We start from the raw sequence: 19,788 nt of genomic DNA on the forward strand, positions 1-19,788 counted from the left end.
ATATTGCAGAAAAGAGCAACATTACTTTATCCCAAATGTACTGCTATTTTCAGTGATGAGCAATACAGGTTAGAAAATCAGAATTCTCCAGAGGGCACGATTTGGTGGCATAACAATGCGGTATTAGTTCCAACCCCTTTCCTTTGCATGTTGGTCTGAATACTTTGTGGGGGTGGGGTTTGGCTCTTCACAGATGAATTTCACTTTACTGTGGTTACAGTTGCATATGTCGCTTCTGGATAGTGCACCAGCGTTGGCTGAGGAAGTAGATATATTCAGTCACCAATTCTGTTCTCAGTTATTCTACTGACGTCTGTGAAATTACTCTAGATTTATACCAGTGTAACCGAGAACAGAAGTTGGCCCAAAGTCAAGAACAGTCTCTCCTCTTCTCTGGCCCAGAACAAGCTGTTCAAGACAAAATTGCTAGGCCAAACCTCAAGGGGAATGGACCCAGTTTCCTGCACTGGTTTGGTTCAGACACATGGTTCCTTTTCCTTGCTTTCCAGTGCAGTGTTCAAAGATCTGATGCTGGAGTAGCTGAGGTCACCTTGTTCTATGCTAGTCATTTCTGCCAGTGTTTGGGATTTTCACCCTAAGCTGGAGAGATCCACTTCTTCATCTTCCATCTGTTGTGGCAGGTATTTTTATTTGTGTGAAGTGGTTTCCCTTTCCCCAAGCAAGAGAATTCACTTTGGTTTCCCTTTATGACTACAAAGAATTCGTGAAAGTGATCTTGTTGGATGAGGGAAACAGAAGCTTGTGCTAATACATTTAATTATATGTCCACCTCAATTTAGAAATTGCCTTTCTTGACAATTCAGGGAAATGTGGCTTGAGCACTACTGCCTCTCTCGGAAGCAGCTGCCCTGCTTGTTGAGGGTGTTGTGATCCTCCCCCAGGTCCTCATGTAAACTCCCTGACACCTTTTTGTTTGTTTTCCTAAATGCACAATGAATCCATCAGTGTTGTGATCATTGAGCAGCTGCAGCAGGCTCTGTGCTCATTCATGTGCTGATCACTGCTGCCATGCAGGATTTTCTGGCAGTATCCAAGGGACCTCACTGAGCCAGCCCCACTCGGGCTAGGGAGGAGCTGCCACCAGCTGTGAGCGCTGTCCCAGCTTGATGACACAAAACTGAAGAGACCTTTTTCTAGCCAGAGCTCTCATCTGATTATGAAGTCCTGTGTGTGCCATCAACAAATATGAACCTATGCAAAAAAGTCATCAATTCATTAGGGATTCTCCTATTTCCCATGGTAAGGAGCATTAACTATTCATTGTCATTATGAGCCCCTGGAAACTTAAAGCAGCATGTGTGGAAGTAGAGCATGCTGCTGAAAAAATGTCAGCCCAGTCACAGGGCTCTGGGTTTTGAACTGGAGCTGTGGATGGATACCGCAGAGAAGAAACCAGCTCACAAAGATTAAAAAAAAAAATCTTTCCTTCTCATTCTCATGGGTAATGAAATGCTGCTGACTTCAGACTGCTATGCAACTCCCAGAAGACACTGCCAAAATGCCACTGTGATGTCTCATGGCATAACCCTTCAGCCAAATACCAGCCCAAGGGGGTGGAGGAACCAACTGGCCCTTTATATATTGCAGCAGCAGTGATGTCATACGCTCCAGCCAAGTTTGCTGGTTTACCCAGCTCCTGTCTAGTGAAAAAAAAAGGCTGACATTCAGTCTGTGCCAGGCCAGGAATAGTATCTGTAATTTAACCTCCTCATCACAACTTGCTAGGCACTTAAGAGAGAAACTGGAAAAAGCCTCCTATTTAAAAGAGAGGAGAGGCTGGTTTCTGGATTGAACTGCTTGAAATCTCTGTTCATACAAACTTTTTCAGTAGCTCCTATCAGATGATGGCTACCGCTAACACCTCACACATTTCTCAGCATTTCCAAGAGGTTTCAGATGCCCAGCATTGCCTTCCTTTTTCTTTAACGTAGACTAAATTCAGACATCCTTAAATGTTTGAACTAGCTGAATCCTGACCTAAACTCAAATACTGCACCTTGCTTGTTAGTGGTCATATTCATCCAAAAAGATAAAGAAATGGAACTTTACCAGGTTATTAAACCAGTCAGGAACAGCTTCTTTGCCTAAGAAGGTGTTATCATATTTATACAAGGAATAGCTACATCAGTACAGTGTTGCTGTTTCCATCCAGTCCCAGTAATGGTCTGCACCTTAAACACCTGGTGCAGATGCAGCTTTTCCAGCTTGAAACATTACACTTTACAAGCACTCGTATTATGTCCAGGCAATACAAGGATTGTCACAAGGGTTGCTGAGACAGTGGCAGTCACTATTCTTTCCTTAATCAGTGGCGCCGAGTTGTTTTTGTAACTGTGACTCCATCTAGGAAAATAATTGCTGAGATTACATCATGATCTCCATGCTTATAGTTACTCTACTCACTTTTCAGCTAAAGTTCTCAGCTTACAAGGGACAATATATTTCTCCAGACCTCTGTCCATGAGATCTGAAAGCCAAGATTCCTCCTAGTTCAGGCTCCACCACCACTAAGTAGTGATAAACATTGTGCCACTAGAATGTAGTCAGCAGCCCCATTAATGAGTAAGACAGAACTTAATCACCATGTCTGTGTTGGTTTGCACAGTTAAGAGTACCACAGAAGCAGTAAAATTGTAATTTAACCTCTGAGCAAAGAGAGAACTGACTGCACATCTCTGGAGTGAGGATACCTTTTACATCTGTCTGTAACCAGATGCAGCACTGTTTGTTGTTTTCCTTTAGTCTAACTTTTTTTTTTTTTTTACCCACACATCTTGGACAACATAAAACTGTGATTGATACAGGCTTATCCCTAAACACACAATTGCCATTCTTCAGGTGAGGTGCAGGACACAATCACAGTGGGTGAGCCCTTGTTGCCTCTTTTGCCAGTAGGTTTTGGATATCATGAGCTGACTCAAAAGTTTCCTTTGGGAAGACTCTGCTATCTGCATTACCTCAGGGCCAGACAGTTTTCCTTGTGGGAAATTGTTATGTTCTTGCATAGATTAGGCAAACTGGCCTGAACCTTGGGGGTTTCCACAGCAGAAGAATGGCAGCAATTCATGTTCACCATGGCTGAGCTTTCCTTTAGCATCTCCAGCCTCTGGTTCATGCATGGAAGCAAAAGATGTTTTGTTTACTGCCCCTTACCATGCCAGCTGTCCACCTTTCATCTCCTTTACCACAAGGACAGTGAAAAACAGGATTTTCAAACTTCAGCTGCTTTAGCTCCAAGTTGTCCAGATTGACATCTGTATTTATTGCCAGTAGAAAGCCATATACAGGTGGAGTGGAGGCACATATTTTCCTTTCAGTCCCTCTGAAAGGGTGGCACAGCAGGGAAGAATTCTTCTTTTTAGCCTGGAATCATCTCCCAGCCTTTGCAAAGGGCAGAATGCCAGGAAATCATTGCTCACCCAGCTGCCAGTCCCTGCTGGGGCTACCAGAGTGTGCTGGAGATTGTGACAGTTGTTTGATAGGAACCTGACTGCACTCCACAAGCTATCAAACCCAACAGGTATTTGGTTATTGTCACTCTGGGATGGACAGCTGTCTCTTTTTGTAAGAAATCCTGTAAATCAGCTCTAAAATGGTTGTAATGGGAATGAACAAATGGACAAAACAATCCTCAGATCATGCAAACAAATATCTTTGTTTTCAAATTTCAGAGTTCACTTAGGATCAAAAAAAATGCTGGAGGTCAGAAACATCCTGGGGCACTACTTCTGTAGAATCTACATCACTGGACTATTTGTACCTCCTTACTAAAGATGGTCAGAAAAGAAGCCAAATACAAGTATGCGAGTGAGTTCTAAAAACAAGAAGCAAAATTATAAGGCAGGTATGTACTTGTATTTCTCGTTTGTGTAACAGTTAAGAATCAAAACCAGGAGCAGGATGGCCTTTCATTTGTCTTCTCTTTTTTCTTGCTGCATTATACACAAAGATGTATGTTGGCAGGGGGAGAGAAACTCATTTTTGAAAAATCTTTGTACAAAGTCAGATGGAGAAGCTCTGTTAGGTTCATTTTATTTCTGGTGTAATCTATTGTAGTTATGCATAAGTCATTGGAATTGCATGGCTGGAAGGATAGGATCTAAATTCACTATCATGCTTGGAGTCTAAAAATAGGTTGGCTGAGATTCTTTTAAATAGAAAAGGAAGGTAAGGAGTGTTTTTATTTGAAGAAACAACTGAGCCAGAGTAATTCAGCTGATTAAACTCAGTTCCAGCACTGGTTCATCATAGAGAGAAACAGGTTCTTTTCAAGAGTTTCACTGAGATGGACCAAGGTGGAATCAGGGATTTGGACACCTGAAGAGGCTGGAATCTAGATCTGAATTTCATTGCTCAGTTTTATGAGCTGAATCAGTGGATTCAAGCTTGAGATGTAGCTATCTTCTACTTGTATAGAAGTCACTGTAGATGTGAACCGTGGTATTTCAGCTCATCACAAGTTCATAATTCCATTGTAAGGAGGAAATGGAGATACAGACCAGTCTTTCATTAAAGAATTTTAGCCAGTTCTGGAGTATGCCTTTAAAATTAGTCTCCCTGAAGTTAGTCAAAACTTTGTTCAAGTCCTTGAATGTGAGAATAATAATCTAAAAAATTTACAGAGAAAATGAAGAGTTGTAGTGTAGAGATTTCAAGTACAGCCAAAGGGTCTATTTTACTATTACTTGTTCAATTAAAAGATTCCCCCATCCTGTGTTCAGACAGGACATACACAAAAATCTCAGTACTGTGGGCCCTGACTGTGTGTCATAATCTGTGGTACCTTATAATTGTGTTGAATGTGCTACCTTTAGCTCTCAGACTGCTGAGATTTCAGACTGCTGGAACTGAAATCAAATGTTCCCTGTGCTGCTGTAGTGGGTCTGCTACAGTCCCCGGGGCACTCCTGCCTTCTGCTGGCTAAGCTGATGCTAGCAGCCTCTTCAATCCAACAGACCAACACAACCCTGCTGTATCCTGCTATGGGGGGCTAAACTGTACCCCAGCACTGTTTGTCTGGAACATGCACAGAAATCCTTTTCACTTGTAGTGCTATTCTGTTTTCTCAAACAAGGGTTGTGTTCATGGCAGTTATTAAGACAAAGCTGTGACAATTCAGTTTTGTAAATTTTTCTTTCATTTTGGTTTTAGTATGCAATGATATACTTTGTGACATCTCTTTTAAGCAATTTTTGTTACTAATTCTTCCTGGCCAAAAATGGCTAATCTTCTTTTCTAAATGGATGCACAGCATTTAGAAGTGTTTATGGTTGGAGGTATGGAAAGGGAAGTATTTGAAATCTGTTTCTTATGTCCTTGTTTAAGAGCTCAAGTAAAAATATGAGGTAAAACCACTTTTTTTTAATGGCTCTTTCCAGAAATTAAACTATCTACCATGAGCTACTTGAATTGATTAAAATAACAGTGATTTTTGATCAAAACAACAGTGATGATGTTCATTGTGTAGCATCACAAAAGTAGTCAGCGACTGATATATCTGGAAAATGCTCTCTGCCTAATAGTGTTAATATAGAAAAAATTGTAATTTATAATTTTTGGCCTTGCAGAGAAGAAAGTTTCCTTCAGCTATTCTGTAAGATGAGTCAATGTGCAGCAGCACCATCTGGAAGAATGGCTTTGTGCTTGTGAATTGCAAACAGCTGGATCTGCCTCACAAAGTCACCTGCCTATTCAACATCTCAAACAAAAGTATCCTTTGGATACTTCACCCATGACTCTCATGAACAATGCAGGGAAATAAGAAACACACAGAAGGACACAGTGATTCCTCAAGTATTGGGAGTCTCCTGGATGACACAGACAGAGAGGTGAGCAGCCTCACAGATCGGGCTTTCAAAAGTTTGTGTGTAGCAGAACTTGAAGACCCTTACAATGAACCAGAACTTTGCATTTCACCTGACTTTGCCCTCCAGTTGTCTGCTAAAATTCACTCAGGGACGTTAAACCATGACATCAAGAAAAGCAATGTCTGTGACAAGCTAACAGCAAGAAACAATGAACATACAATATGGGCTTCTACATTCCAGCAGTTACCTAAGTATGCTTTGGAGGAAAAGAGGATTGCCAAAAACAACACCTTTGCCATGGAAAGGAAATTGAGCTTGCCAGTCCCTGGTCCAAGGAACAATAAGCATGTTTCAAAAGTGTCCTCATTGATTAAGACATTTGATAAGACTGCAGACCAAGGGTCAGGAAGTTCTCTGATAGCAAATAAGCAGCCCATTAAGAACAGCTTTCAAAAATACAAAATAAATCATGGCAGTGATACTGCTTCCTGGGATGATACAGACATTTTAAGTATCCACAAGGAACTTTCTGAATTTTCTGAGGCTAGTCAAGGTAGCCACTGCCTCAGCGGCAAACATGAGCCACAGAGAAGACGTAATAAAATAGACCTGAGTTATGGAGACTCTGATGGTTATTATCCTGTGCTGATTGAGATGTCAAAAGTAGCCAAGTCAAATTTTTCCCATTCTTCTAAGAAGGCTTTAAAAAACAGAAACTTGAAAGTTAGTGAGCCAGCAAAAAAAGGTAGTTTTCTTCACAGTGAAAATAGTGCTTTTGAATCATGGAATGTTCATCATAAAAAAATGACAGAAAAGGAGGAATTTGTTCACATAAAAATGGAAAAGGATGGTCTTGCATACCTGGAAGAATCACCAGTTGTTAAAGGACTCCACACAGGTGAACATAAATCGTCACCTGTCATGACCACTATTGCTAAGAAAGATAAAGATTTTCAGATGAAGCCAACTGTACAAGAAGTTTCTTTCTCTCTCCGAGTTGTACCTCAGGGTCTCCTCCCTTCAGAAAGCAAATATCCTGTTGCTTTCCCTCCCACTCCTCCCCCTAGGAACCATGTACACCAGGGTCCCCCTCGGCCACCCCCTGCCCCACCAGCACCTCCTCTCCCACCCCCCTCCCAGCCTGGCCGCCCCTCAACACCCCCGAGCCCCGAAGCCCCTCCTGTGCCACCACCCCCAGTGCCAGCTCGACTTTCCCCCACTGCCTTGTCCGAGGCCTCTGTGTCACCCCAGTCTGTGTCCTGTAGGACGGTTTCACCCTCACTCAGGTTTGAGTCCCCTAGTCCACCTCCACCGAAACCCCAGGCCACCTTCACTGAAGAGGAGTCCCAGAGCCCCCAGCTGGGCAATGCCCGTCCACCCTGGAGGAGACAGAGGGCTACAGAAGGGGCAGCAGGGAAGAGACAGGCTGCAAAGGAGAAGGGCACAGACAGCCACAAGACCTCACTGTCTGAAAAGGCAACTGGTGCTGACCCTGGTCTGCGTGTGACTCCTCTGGCTAAACAGGCAAGCTCCCCTGCATCCATCAGCTCCTCTTTCAACATCAGCGAACTCCTAACACCCATCATACCACCAAAACAGGAGGTGGACACTGTTGAAAGTGAGCTGATCCCACTGACACCTCCTCCCACAGAGAGCACGGCCTCAGGAGACCATGGGGAGAGCACCTTAGATGATTACAGGTCTTGGGATAATTGCAGGTTGACAGCATCAAGTCTGTTATTTAACTTAAAGGATGTGCGCAAACGTGTTAAAAGCATTTATACCCCTTCTCCCCTGTTAAGGGCCTTGGAGGAGAAAAATAGAACAAGGGAAAATATGCAGGAGACTACAAAAATGGACTCCTCATTCTCAATTTCACATGACAAAAGTGAGAAAAATATTACAGAGAAAGATGAATTGAGTGATATAGCTTATGTATTGTCTAGCAGTGTTCATGAAAATGACAATAAAACCGATTTAACTGGACACTTCACAGGCAATTATCTGACTTTGAGTTCACCCCAGACAACAGAAGACCTTCCATTTTACCAAACTGGAGACAGCATGAAGCAAGACAATTCAAAACACCAAGATCTCGATAAAAACACAGGGGATAATGAAAATTTCCCCTTGTTCAGACATGAATCAAATGAACTTGACTTAGGAAAACATCAGCAGTATACAGCACAGAGACCCTTCAGTAGAGACAATGTAGATACGAAAGCTGGGCAGCCCATGCGAAATCACAATGTGCAGAGTGAGGAAAATGAAAGACAAGCTGCTATTCAGAATGAAAATCTTGCCTTCAAAACACTCCTAAACCAACTCTCACCACCAGAAGATGAACCTTACAGTGGCACCCAAACTAACATTGTGGTACCTGGCCATGAAGCACGAGGCAAAAGAAGTACTAGTTCCTCAGAGCAGTCCTTTGTCTCCACAGTGGAGCAGCCATTTCAGGAAGAGCCATTTCTGCCAGTGCCCCTGATGGAACAGACATGCCTCCAAGAAAGCCAGAGGACTGACAGCGAAATGGGTTCAGGAAGTAAGAAAAGGCACAAGGAGAGAGGGAAAGAGGTTGGGCAAGATGAACTGCAATATTGTGCTTGTATCAGCCCTGATACTGGTGCAGCAGAGAAGAGGGAGGGGAGTGTTACTGGGAATGAACAGAGGAGCTTGATGAAAGAGAAACTAGAGAGAGAGAAAAGAGAAGAGGCCAACAGCACAAATTCTGCATCTGACAATATAAGAGACACGTCCATCTCCAGGCCTGAGGAACCACAAACACCCTCATCTTCAAGCTCAACCAAACCCAGTCTGTTTATGATTAAAGATAACACATTCAGGTCACCTCAGGTAATAAAGGCTGTCAAGCTGCCCCTACTCCGGTCATTTTCCCTGGATGATACAGTGAGCAGCAGTTATAAGGAAATGGAACGTAAGTTTATGTCCCCAGCAGTTTACAACAAGCAGCCCAGAAACATGTTGCACGCCCAGGAGGTTGGCTGGTGGGCATCAAGACACAGAGGGCAGCAGAATGTGAGAGATGGAGCAACTGACAGAGAAAAAGAAGCCAGTGAGCCTGGATCTACTTCAGTAACACTGGATCCCAGTCTTCTGGACAATACAGAGAGCTTTTCATTTGGAAAACTGACAGAGGAAGATGAAAAGACTTGTGTGTTGTTAAATAAATTTGGGAAAGTGGATGAGGAAACTGTCTGTAGAAGTAAAAAGAAACCTACAAAGGCAAGACACAGCTTAACACAGCCAATTATAGGTCCGGAAAATGACCAAGCACAAAACAACCCCAGCTATCCTGCAGAAAGAAAGACAAATTACTTTAAGAATCATCATTTATCTAACCGCAAAGGGGGCTCTTGTGCAAAAAAAATAATCACTAGGCAGACAATTTCCCCTGTAACTGGCTCCATATTAGAGGACCACACATGTTCTTCTGTATCCAATGACACTTTAGAGGATATCCTACATACAGAAGATGCACCTTTGTTAGACAGTCTTTCATGCTCTGCTGTTACAAGCCCCAGGTCAGGAAGCACGATGCACTCTCTTGCTGCCAGTTCACTGTCAGATAAGCCAACTATTTCTGGCTTTAGAGAGACAGAGGATGGTACAAATCCTGCCTTGTGGAACACGGCACTAGAGAGGCAAGCTTATATGCCTGCAGAAGAGATAATCAATTCAGCACAGAGGAATCTGCTTTTAGATGTTGAACGGGAAGATGGGAGACTGGAGCCCAGGGGACTTAGCGGGAGACCCACAGGCAAGCCACCCACTGTGCCACCAAAAACAGAAAAGGCTCTGCGTCGGGCTAAAAAGCTGGCAAGCAAGAGGAAAAAAGTGCAAGAGCAGCAGAAAAGCCATCAGACTGAGCATGCAGATGCTGTAGGGAGAAAGCCTACTCATTCTGGAGAGACAACAGTATCTGCTTCACCCTTAGTATATTCTCCCCTTCATCCTCCCTTTCCTTCAACTTTTACTCCCACAGAGACCACTCCTGGGAAACCTAGACTGGCACCAGCAGCAAGCTCTTCACCCTCTTCCACCCAGCGGAAGCTCCTGCAGGACCCTGATTCCGGTCAATACTATGTCGTTGATTTACCAGCTGAAGTTAATGTAAAGACATTTTATGACCCAGAAACAGGCAAATATGTTCAAGTCTCAGTCCCTTCCTTGGATCAGAACTTACACCAGTCCACCTCTTCAGAAATTAAGAATTCTCCCTATGCCTCCTACCCTAGAGTGCTGCCTCTACCAGCCTCATCAGTAGCTGTGCTGAAATCACCTTCTCAGCTCTCTGAACCTGCCTGGTCAGTGCCTGCTGCACCAGAACCAGCTGAACTACCTGAAGATGGGCAGCAGGACTACAGACACACTGAGTCTGTGGATACTCAGCCCGACACTGAACCAGCCTCCTACTCCTACCATCGGGATGCTGGAGAAACTCAACTTCACTTAGGAAAGGATATGAGCCCAATCCAAAGTACTAGCATTGTCACCCTCACCAATTTAGATGATTTTGCTGCTGAAGGAGTATCTTGAAAACTGAAGTAACAAAACATGCCAGCTAGTGTTTTTAAGAAGTGTTTGGACAGACACATGCACACAAAAGCACATGCAGATTTGATATTTGTACAACACTTTGGATCTCATTGTGGTTTGGGTGGAAAAGGAAACAAAAGCTGTTCGTGTTAAAAGGAAAGAGAAATTGAGTAAGCACCAAATTACCAGTGAGATGAAGGGGCAATGCCAGCTAGACAAATACATTTGACAATGTAAAGCCACTGCTTGCTGCTGCTGCTGCTTTGTCATTAAGAAGGCTGGGATAGCCAAAGCAAGTGTCCTACTGCCCAGATGTGCTGCATGATATATGACACTAAATAAAACCTATGAGACCATCCTATGCATCCTGTGAGACCTAGAACTGAGCTGCATCTACTGAGCTTTCCTCACTCACTGCCTTTGAACTACATTGGCAGGTAGAAAGTATGTGGCTACAAGTATGCCATACATGCAAGATCCATGTTTTGCACACGTTGATTGCCCTGATGTCATTGACAAGAAGATTGTATACTGGATGCACAATAAAAAAACCATTGAAAAAAACAAAAAAACCCTTTTAAACAACCAGAATACAGTTGCTGCTGTTCTAGACTTCCCATATACTTTTGCAGTGCCCACTAACATGCTGCTGAATTCTTTATATATCTTGATAACATCCAAATAGGTTCCCCCAGAGTCAGGGTTTATTTATAATGCAACTTAAAACTTCAGGTTATCTTGATACTTGGATTGAAATATTTTAGTGAGGAGCAAGGTTGAATGAAATCCCACTACAGTATTTAATTGCTTGTTAGGACAAGAAGTTCTTCACTATTGTAATTGAAACGTGTTTTGTTTTGTTTTCAGGCTCCCACTGAAACTAACTTTTAAAACCTGAAAAATGTACCTAGGTTTGATCTTGTGAATTCTGTTATCTAATACAAACAAAAAAAAACAAACAAAATATTCAGAATGTCCAAAGTATTAATTTCTAGAAAAGTGCTTCTTTGAATTATCACTTTTCTTTGAAAATCTGTATGAAAATACCACTCATCCTTGCATAAGCTCTTTTTTATCATCATAGTTAATGAGTAAACCTAGGTGAAAAGATGAAAAAATTGAATGTATTGTGCCTGCTTGTAAATATCTATATTTGGAGTATTGGCTTAGATTTTTCTGTCTCATTTTCATACTGTTTTCCCCAGTTATAACTGAAGTGCAGAAGCTCTAAGGAAGAATTATGCCAGTGACTTTCAGCCTGATTCACATCTTAGGGAATTTTTACAGGATTTTTTTCAGTGAAGCAGCTCTTGACTTCCTGAAAAGAAAGGGATGAATCAGGCCTTATGTTAATGAATACAGTGTGGAGACAGGACACTGCTCCCTCTCCCAGTGTTAATATTTATGACAGAGTATTCCTTCAGAAAATTTCCCAGGACTGAAGGCTTTCTTGGGACACAGACCCACTATGTGTTTTTTCTTCTTCCTTAACCTGAATTCAGCTCTCAGCCTTCCTCCATCCCTGACATGAGCCGTATGTTCACAACCTGTCCTGGTCCCACCAGACAGTTCCTTTCATCAGTGCCACTTACTGAAGCATTTCTCTTAGACAAACACTAAGGACATCACTTCACTGATTACAGTGGGGTTTGGATTTAGCCTTTGATGATTTTCTGTGGTTCATTTGACCTGTTACACATTGTGTGATTTGGTAGGTTTGATTGCAGCAGAGGTGTTGGAAATGAAGAAGCTTGTATTGGTATGGTTTGAGTTTTAAACATATTCAGCTAAATGCCCATATTTGAATAAACATTTATTGTTAAGTTTTCCACCCTGGGAAGTTTTCAGCACCTCACTGCATAAAGCTCTGAACAACCTGGGCTGTCCTCAAAGCTGACCCTCCTTCACCAGGAGGTTCATCCAGAGATCTCCTGACATCTTTTGCAGCCTGAATTATCCTGTGATCTTGTTCTGAAAACATTAAAATTTTAAGTAACTTTTACTTGGAGCTCAGCTAATGCAGTCTCCCCTGAGAAAGGGCTCATTTTGAAGGAAAGTTTTTTAAAAAAATCCTGAAAAACGAGAGTGTTTCAAGAACAAGAATTAATTTTCAAGTTGTTCAATTCAGGGAAGTGGCTCTTCCTATAAATAATTTTTTAGTCACCAATATTTTGTAAACTGATGGTGCTATTCATGTTGCACTTCTCTGTTGCTGTCACTCTATACAGCATAATGTCTATCCAGTGTAGAGTAGCATCTCATCCACATGTTAAAATATAGATAAATAGATCCATTAGAGTTTTCTATGGTACATTTAGACAAAACCTATGAAATCTTAAAGCCCATCAGAATGCACAAGCCTTTTTTCTTTTGTGTGTGTGTGTGTGTGGTATTACAAATTTTAATGACCTTAACATCCACAAGTCAAGAAGTAGGCTCTCAGAGGACAGGATAAAAGCTTCCTTTCCAAGGGAAGACTGTGGATATGAAGTATCTGTGCACAGATTAAAAAATTAATGGTAGCTTGATGACAAAAATGTATACATGCATTTAAAAAGAGTCCTTTTACTTCTTTAACTGCCATTTATTTTGTAGACCTGCACGCTTCTGAATCCTTTTATCAAGGGTCTCCTAAAACTCTTCTTGTGGAGAATGGGATGCTCCATCATACTGCTTCCAGGTATGAGAGGAAAGCAGGGTGTATTTTTCCCTCTGCTGTTAAGCTGAACTGAAACACGGGCATCAAAAGAGGAGCATTCTAACTTGGATACCAAATACATTTCAAGTAGGACTTCTTCTTTTCCATCAGCCCTTTCTGCTAGCTTCAGGGAGCTGCATTCACAGTGGACATGTGTCTCTGAACATCTCTGAACAGAGGGGTTTTTGACCTGGAGAAGTTGTAGCTAAATTGTTGTAGCAAGGTGAGGGTCTTCTCCAAGGTAACAAGTGAAAGCACCTGAGGAAATTACCTGAGAGGTAATTTCCATGGAAGTTTAGATTAGACATTAGGAAATATTTCTTCACTATAAGGGTGCTCAGTCATTGGAATAAGCTGCCCAGGGAACTAGTGGAATCACCATCCTTGGAAGTGTTCAAAAGGTGTGGTGAACACTTGGTGCTAACTATTGGTCACAATGATTTTAAAGGTATTTTCCAACCTTCATAATTCTATGATTCTGTGAAATTTAACAAATAGGGGAGTTTAGAGAATAGATAAGAAAGTGGTTTTTGTCTTGTATCCAAAGCTTTCTGCACTTTGCCACAGGGCATGAATGATATTAGAAAAGTATTGCTCCAGGTCCCAGCCTGGTATTGAGCAGGAACCCATCAGCAAACCTGTCTCTGGCCTAGGCCATGCTGCTGGCCAACTTCTTGCTAGGCTGTGGGAGTGTGTGTGTGCAAACACATACATGCATCCACATAAACAACCCTATATACATATGTAATGTACCTGTAAAACTGCTATTTGCATATCAGTATAAGAAAGCAGTAATGCTGGTGATGGTGAGCATAAGATGTTTGTGTATTAAAGGAAGACAAATGACACCTTTTCAAATAACAAATATTTTTCATTCTTTACCCTATTGTGTTTGTGTTTGCTGGGGGATGTTTTCCATTGCTGCTGTGGGAAACAGGGCTGGAGGAGGTCAGTACTAGGCAGAATGAGAGCTGTAAATTGACCCTTTTCTTTGGGGGAGGGGTGCTATGGGAAATGTGCAATAGGCCTGAAAGCAGTTGTAGGAAAGCAGTGTTTTGTGACAGTGACATTAAGTTGTAGATTAAACAGGTGTTGAGGCAAGCCAAGCTAAATTCTGCCTTGCCAGCAGACTGTGGTTAGGACTAAAGAACAGAGCAGGTTCTTGGTATGCACAGAAACACAGCAGGCTGAAGGGAACAGGGGCCATTGTTCTCACTGTTTCCTTCTCCTGCATGTGGCCTTTGTGCATGCTGCATTTCTTGGTGCCCTGAGCTCTTTACAGTGGTGATTCTTCTTTGGCAGGTGTGACTGAGGCTTAGCTAGTCTTTCATTCTCGGGCCAGAACTGCCTCCCTCTGAATCTCCTTCTCCTTGTGGGTTGACTGTAATGCCAACAGTCCATCTGTCACATGGCAGACTTGGGCTGCCACCCCACAGTCATGGCTCTGTCCCAGGGGCTTAAATTTCCTCGTGGAAAATGCTGGATTTGTTTCAGAGAGTTTAGTTTAATTGAAATGGCCTACATGCATGGATTTTTGTCAACCCCTCCTTGGGAGTTCAGTGCCTTCCTAAGTCATCTGTCTAAGAAGATATATGTTCCATCAATGCAACTGTATTTGCAAATAAGTAATTATTTATTAATTAATAAACAAAATAAATGGGACTTGTTTTATAATACTGGAATGACTTCTAGCCAGCTTTTTCATTGTAAATATGTGTCACTGTAATTCTATCTCCAGTTATGCTGGCAGAGAAAATTGAGAGCAAGGAAGTGTGTGTGTGTGTGTGTGTGTGTTTGTGGTATACAATTAAAAGATCTAGGAAATGACTGGATGCAAGGCTTTATGCCCTTTCCTCCCCTTCCTAAAGAGAGGGAGGAGGACACTGGGCAGAAGCACCTTTGGCCCATGACTCCTGTGATCATTCCCACCCTCCCTGTTATGCAAGGGCAGTGGTCTGTCTGGCTAGAGGACCATGGAGATATGGTGCCAGCACCCAGTCCAAAAGCACAGGGAGATGATCACCTTCTTGCCACCACCCAGAGGACATCAGCACTTTTGTACTCCCTGTGTCCAATCCACCTGGGGGAAGTTACCAGGTGTGTAACTTGTCTTTTTTCACTTTTCTCCTTATTTTTTCCTACTGTATGTTGTGTTGTGAAACACAGTGGAGACTCTTCTCAGAGTGATTTTGGCTCAGTCCTTGTCCAGACTGGCAATTTTATTTAGGTTTGCTCTGCTTCGATCCCTGAGTAGCCAAGAAGTCCTTGCTGACAGTGGAAGTGCTCCTGTAATAGGAATATAACAGACCATAAAGCGAATAGTTGGCTGGTTACGTTTTTACCAGAAATACATTGACAGGTTTGCACATCTGTATTTGGGGGATATGCTCTGTTTCATTTCTGAGTAAATAAAAAACTCTAAATTTGATCCCTTCTCTCACTGAAAAACAGCATCAGAAGCTGGTGATATTGCACATGATGGGTTACATGGGCTCTAGTGAATACATATAAATGTGTAATTTGGAGCAACTGGTGTTCATCAGTCATTTTTATTAAAGAAACTCTGCTTCAGAGCCTTATAGGAGATAAAGAACATGGAACACTTGAGTAAATTGGACTTCAATGTGTTTGGGTTTGTTTTTTTTTGTGAAATCCTCATTATAACAGCAGAGGTCAGTGATTAATTTATTTTGTGTTTAGGATGATTATTCTGGTCTTATGATGATCTCACATTTAATACTGTCCCCTGATACTAAATATAATATTCTAATTACGGGGTTTAAATGGATAGGGAATGGCTGAAAATGACCTGTGGTCTTCCCTTGCTTCTTTTTGATATTCTCAAAGTTTTCATGATGTTGATTTCTCACATTAGATAGTCAGATCTTTGGTACTATATGGCCAATTAGAGACTTGCTTCTAATATGCTATTGAACATACTTAGAAAGCAGCATTCCAATAGTGCAGAAGAGAAATCTTTTATGTCCCAATTGACTAAAGCTCTGTGTTTTTATTAAAGCAGATTTAACACAAGCCTTGGGGAAGCAGCTTGCAGTGGTAAAAGATAAGCACTTTCCTGTGTCCAAGTCCATATTGAATAGATTGAGGCCTGCGGTACTTTGAAAGAAGAGAGAGAAGACTGTGATAAGCAGGGACAATCTTTGAAATCCTTCTAGCAATGGAAAGAAGTGGGACTCCAGCAAAAAGTAAAAGTGTTCAAAGCTGGATCTGCACTTTGCAAAGTCAGGGCTTGCCAAAGGCAATGTGCCTGACAGGCTGGTTCTTCCCTATGCTGGCTTGGACTCCCTTGTCATGGAGCTCCCTGGTGTGTTCACACTCCTGCCCACTGGCATTCAGAGCCTCATCACAACTGTCCTTTTGCTTTCTTAAAGCTGGCATGGGGAATGGCAGCATTCAGAGCACATGAAAATGGAATTATTGCTGTGCCAGCATTGTCAGTGTTGTCACCAACATGAAGCATTTCAGGTGAGCTAAGGTGGCCTTCTTCAGGATCATTCTTACATAACAGGGTAGAGATGACAGACTCTGAGATAAAACACTGATCTTTCTATTCCTAGCACTGATAAGCTGCAGTGGATGAAAACTGGATGTGGTCCAAGAGAAACACTCGTTGCTTGTCCTGAGATTCCTGAAAGTCTGTTGGCAGAATCGGTTTCTGCTGGTGAACACTGACAGCCTGGAACAGGTGCCTTGAGACTGCATCCCTTCCCAAGGCATGTGGGTGAAAACATTCCAGAATTATTCCATGCCAAAATCGTCTGCACTACTTGAAATTTCTAAAAGGCGATGTTAGAAAAATAATGAAAACAGGATTTCCTATCACTTTATATTAAGACAATGTTATAAATAGTGCACCCATAGCTGTGTAGAGATGCATCTAGGTGTGTCTACATGTCTATATAAATTTATAGGTACAGGCTTCATGTCCTTCTGAAGGGTCTGGACATGGTCTAAACAGTGCCCTCAATGTCCTTTCCAGCTCCCACTTGTCTGTGCACATGTCCTGTTGCAGCTCCTGTGCACATGTCCACAAGGGAGCTCCATTTTCCCCTGGGATTCCCATGTTCCACTGCCCCAGGGAGATGAATGTTTGCTTCTTTCCACGTTCTTGCCAGGACTAGGGTCGTACCTGGGATATACCCACAGCTCCATCTCTCTGCTGGAGGCAGGGTGATCACCCACACATTTTCCCCTCTTGCTTAAGGTGGTGCAGTTGGTGAGTTTGGGGCCAGGTGGAACTGGAAAAGGGGATGGAGATGCCCTTTGGCTTACTGTGTCCCCCTCCTGAACCCCCTGCATTATCAGCCCAAGACACAAACACTCCTCTTGGCAGCAGGATCAGCCCCAGCAGTTCAACCCAGCAGCAGAACTGGCCCTAGCACTGATCTTGCTGCCATAAACTCCTTTCCTTAGCAACCAGATGAACCCTAACATAAACCAAGCAGGATCAAATACCACCTGGAGTACTGGACCAAAAACCCACTGACAGCCAAGTCACATGACTGCACCTTAGCAGGAATTTTCCAATAAAGCAGTTTCTTTGCTGAAAAAGACACTGCTTTGACAACACTGAAATTGCTGGTAAAAAACCTATGTATTTGGAGTGTTAATTTTTTTTCATCTGCTGTCTTCTCAGACAGGAAATTTGATCAAAAATTATTGAGAAGTCCTTGTTTGCTTACATGGATGTCTAAGTAAACAGTCCTGGACCTTTTCTTTTGGACTGAAATTACTTTTTAAAGAAATCATTATTTTAAAAGCATGTATTATGAATTTAAAGATACAGAAAAGGTTTTCAAATGTCACAAAATGTTTTTTGTTTTATTTCTTTGGAGTTTGTTGAGCTGAATATTGTTTTGACCTTTTTGCCCCAGTGTTTGGGGGTTTTGATTGGTTTGTTTGTTTTGCTGTTGGTAGTGGTGCTTTGGGGGGTTTTTGCCCATTTTGGAATGAAGAAGAGATGTTACGGTCACCAAAATGGTGATGCAAGAGGAGCAGTGTCTGATGCAGTGACAGAGCGGTGCCTGATGCAGTGACAGAGCAGTGTGTGATGCAGTGACAGAGCGGTGTGTGATGCAGTGAGAGAGCAGTGTGTGATGCAGTGACAGAGCGGTGTGTGATGCAGTGACAGAGCGGTGCCTGATGCAGTGAAAGAGCAGTGCCTGATGCAGTGACAGAGCGGTGTGTGATGCAGTGACAGAGCGGTGCCTGATGCAGTGACAGAGCAGTGCCTGATGCAGTGACAGAGCGGTGCCTGATGCAGTGACAGAGCGGTGTCCGATGCAGTGACAGAGCGGTGTGTGATGCAGTGACAGAGCAGTGCCTGATGCAGTGACAGAGCGGTGTGTGATGCAGTGACAGCAGTGTCCGATGCAGTGACAGAGCGGTGTGTGATGCAGTGACAGAGCGGTGCCTGATGCAGTGACAGAGCGGTGCCTGATGCAGTGACAGAGCAGTGCCTGATGCAGTGACAGAGCGGTGTGTGATGCAGTGACAGAGCAGTGCGTGATGCAGTGACAGAGCAGTGTGTGATGCAGTGACAGAGCAGTGCGTGATGCAGTGACAGAGCGGTGCGTGATGCAGTGACAGAGCGGTGTGTGATGCAGTGACAGAGCGGTGTCCGATGCAGTGACAGAGCGGTGTGTGATGCAGTGACAGAGCGGTGTCCGATGCAGTGACAGAGCGGTGTGTGATGCAGTGACAGAGCGGTGTGTGATGCAGTGACAGAGCGGTGTCCTATGCAGTGACAGAGCGGTGTGTGATGCAGTGACAGAGCGGTGTCCGATGCAGTGACAGAGCGGTGCCTGATGCAGTGACAGAGCGGTGCCTGATGCAGTGACAGAGCAGTGTCTGATGCAGTGACAGAGCAGTGCCTGATGCAGTGACAGAGCGGTGTGTGATGCAGTGACAGAGCGGTGTGTGATGCAGTGACAGAGCGGTGCCTGATGCAGTGACAGAGCGGTGCCTGATGCAGTGACAGAGCGGTGTCCGATGCAGTGACAGAGCGGTGCTCGCAGCTCCGCTGTCGCCGGGAGCGCAGCCGAGCTCCTCCGGCGCGGGGCTCCCGCGGCCCCGGGTCCAGCTGCCGTGTGCCCCGCTCCTCGCTGGAACTGCTATTAGCGCTGCAGGGAGGCTGCTCTCGCTGCGGCTCACTCTGTTGTCCAGGGGCAGAGCAACCTGCTTGTAGATTTATATCCTTCTGGGCATCTGAGACATGTTTAATGGTGTGCAATATCTGCATCCCTGGGGTATACTGAGAGGTTATCTGATCAGGCTCAGCAGGACACCAACCACGTGCTGTACACTTGTCAATTTTTATGCTTCTCATCTGAAAATCCCAAACAGCCTGGTCCTTGGAAAGCTTCCAGTGCTTGTGAGATGGCACTAACGTAAGGGGAATGGTACAGCCACACTGCTCCTTCAGCAGGTAAATACCCTTCATCCTGTAAATAAAGCTGAGCTGGGGGTAAACCAGAGGTTTTATGTGTGTCTGCATCTGTACTCTGTCATTTGCTGGAGCAGCATTGTCAGCCATGGTTGCATACAATTGGGCTGAGCAGGAGGAAGCCTGTGATGCTCAGAGACCACAGATAAAGCCCCACGATCCCAATTTGTGTGTTTTTTTGTTATGGCTAATCCTAAATCCAGCCTGAATCGAGCTAAACCCTCACTCATTCCTAA

The 19,788-nt window shown here is 43.4% G+C and overlaps 1 protein-coding gene across 7 annotated transcripts in view; it reads left to right on the forward strand.

The window, feature by feature from the left end:
• C6H10orf71 (chromosome 6 C10orf71 homolog) overlaps positions 1-14,768 on the forward strand; it is a 72,894-nt gene extending 58,126 nt beyond the window's left edge. For 6 of the 7 annotated variants that reach the window (XM_031505253.2, XM_031505250.3, XM_031505249.2 and 3 more), the window contains 2 exons: positions 3,693-3,865; positions 5,589-14,768. In XM_031505253.2, coding sequence (XP_031361113.2) covers positions 5,769-10,388 — 4,620 coding nt within the window. In that variant the 5' untranslated portion in view covers positions 3,693-3,865; positions 5,589-5,768 and the 3' untranslated portion in view covers positions 10,389-14,768. Of the gene's footprint in view, positions 1-509; positions 642-3,692; positions 3,866-5,588 lie in introns of all 7 variants that reach the window. The other variant, XM_031505247.2, reaches the window with a different exon arrangement.
• The last annotated feature ends 5,020 nt before the right edge of the window (positions 14,769-19,788 follow it).

This window comes from Lonchura striata, chromosome 6, assembly GCF_050655825.1.
Source record: "Lonchura striata isolate lonStrDom1 chromosome 6, ASM5065582v1, whole genome shotgun sequence".
In the NCBI taxonomy this organism is placed as follows: Eukaryota; Metazoa; Chordata; class Aves; order Passeriformes; family Estrildidae; genus Lonchura; species Lonchura striata.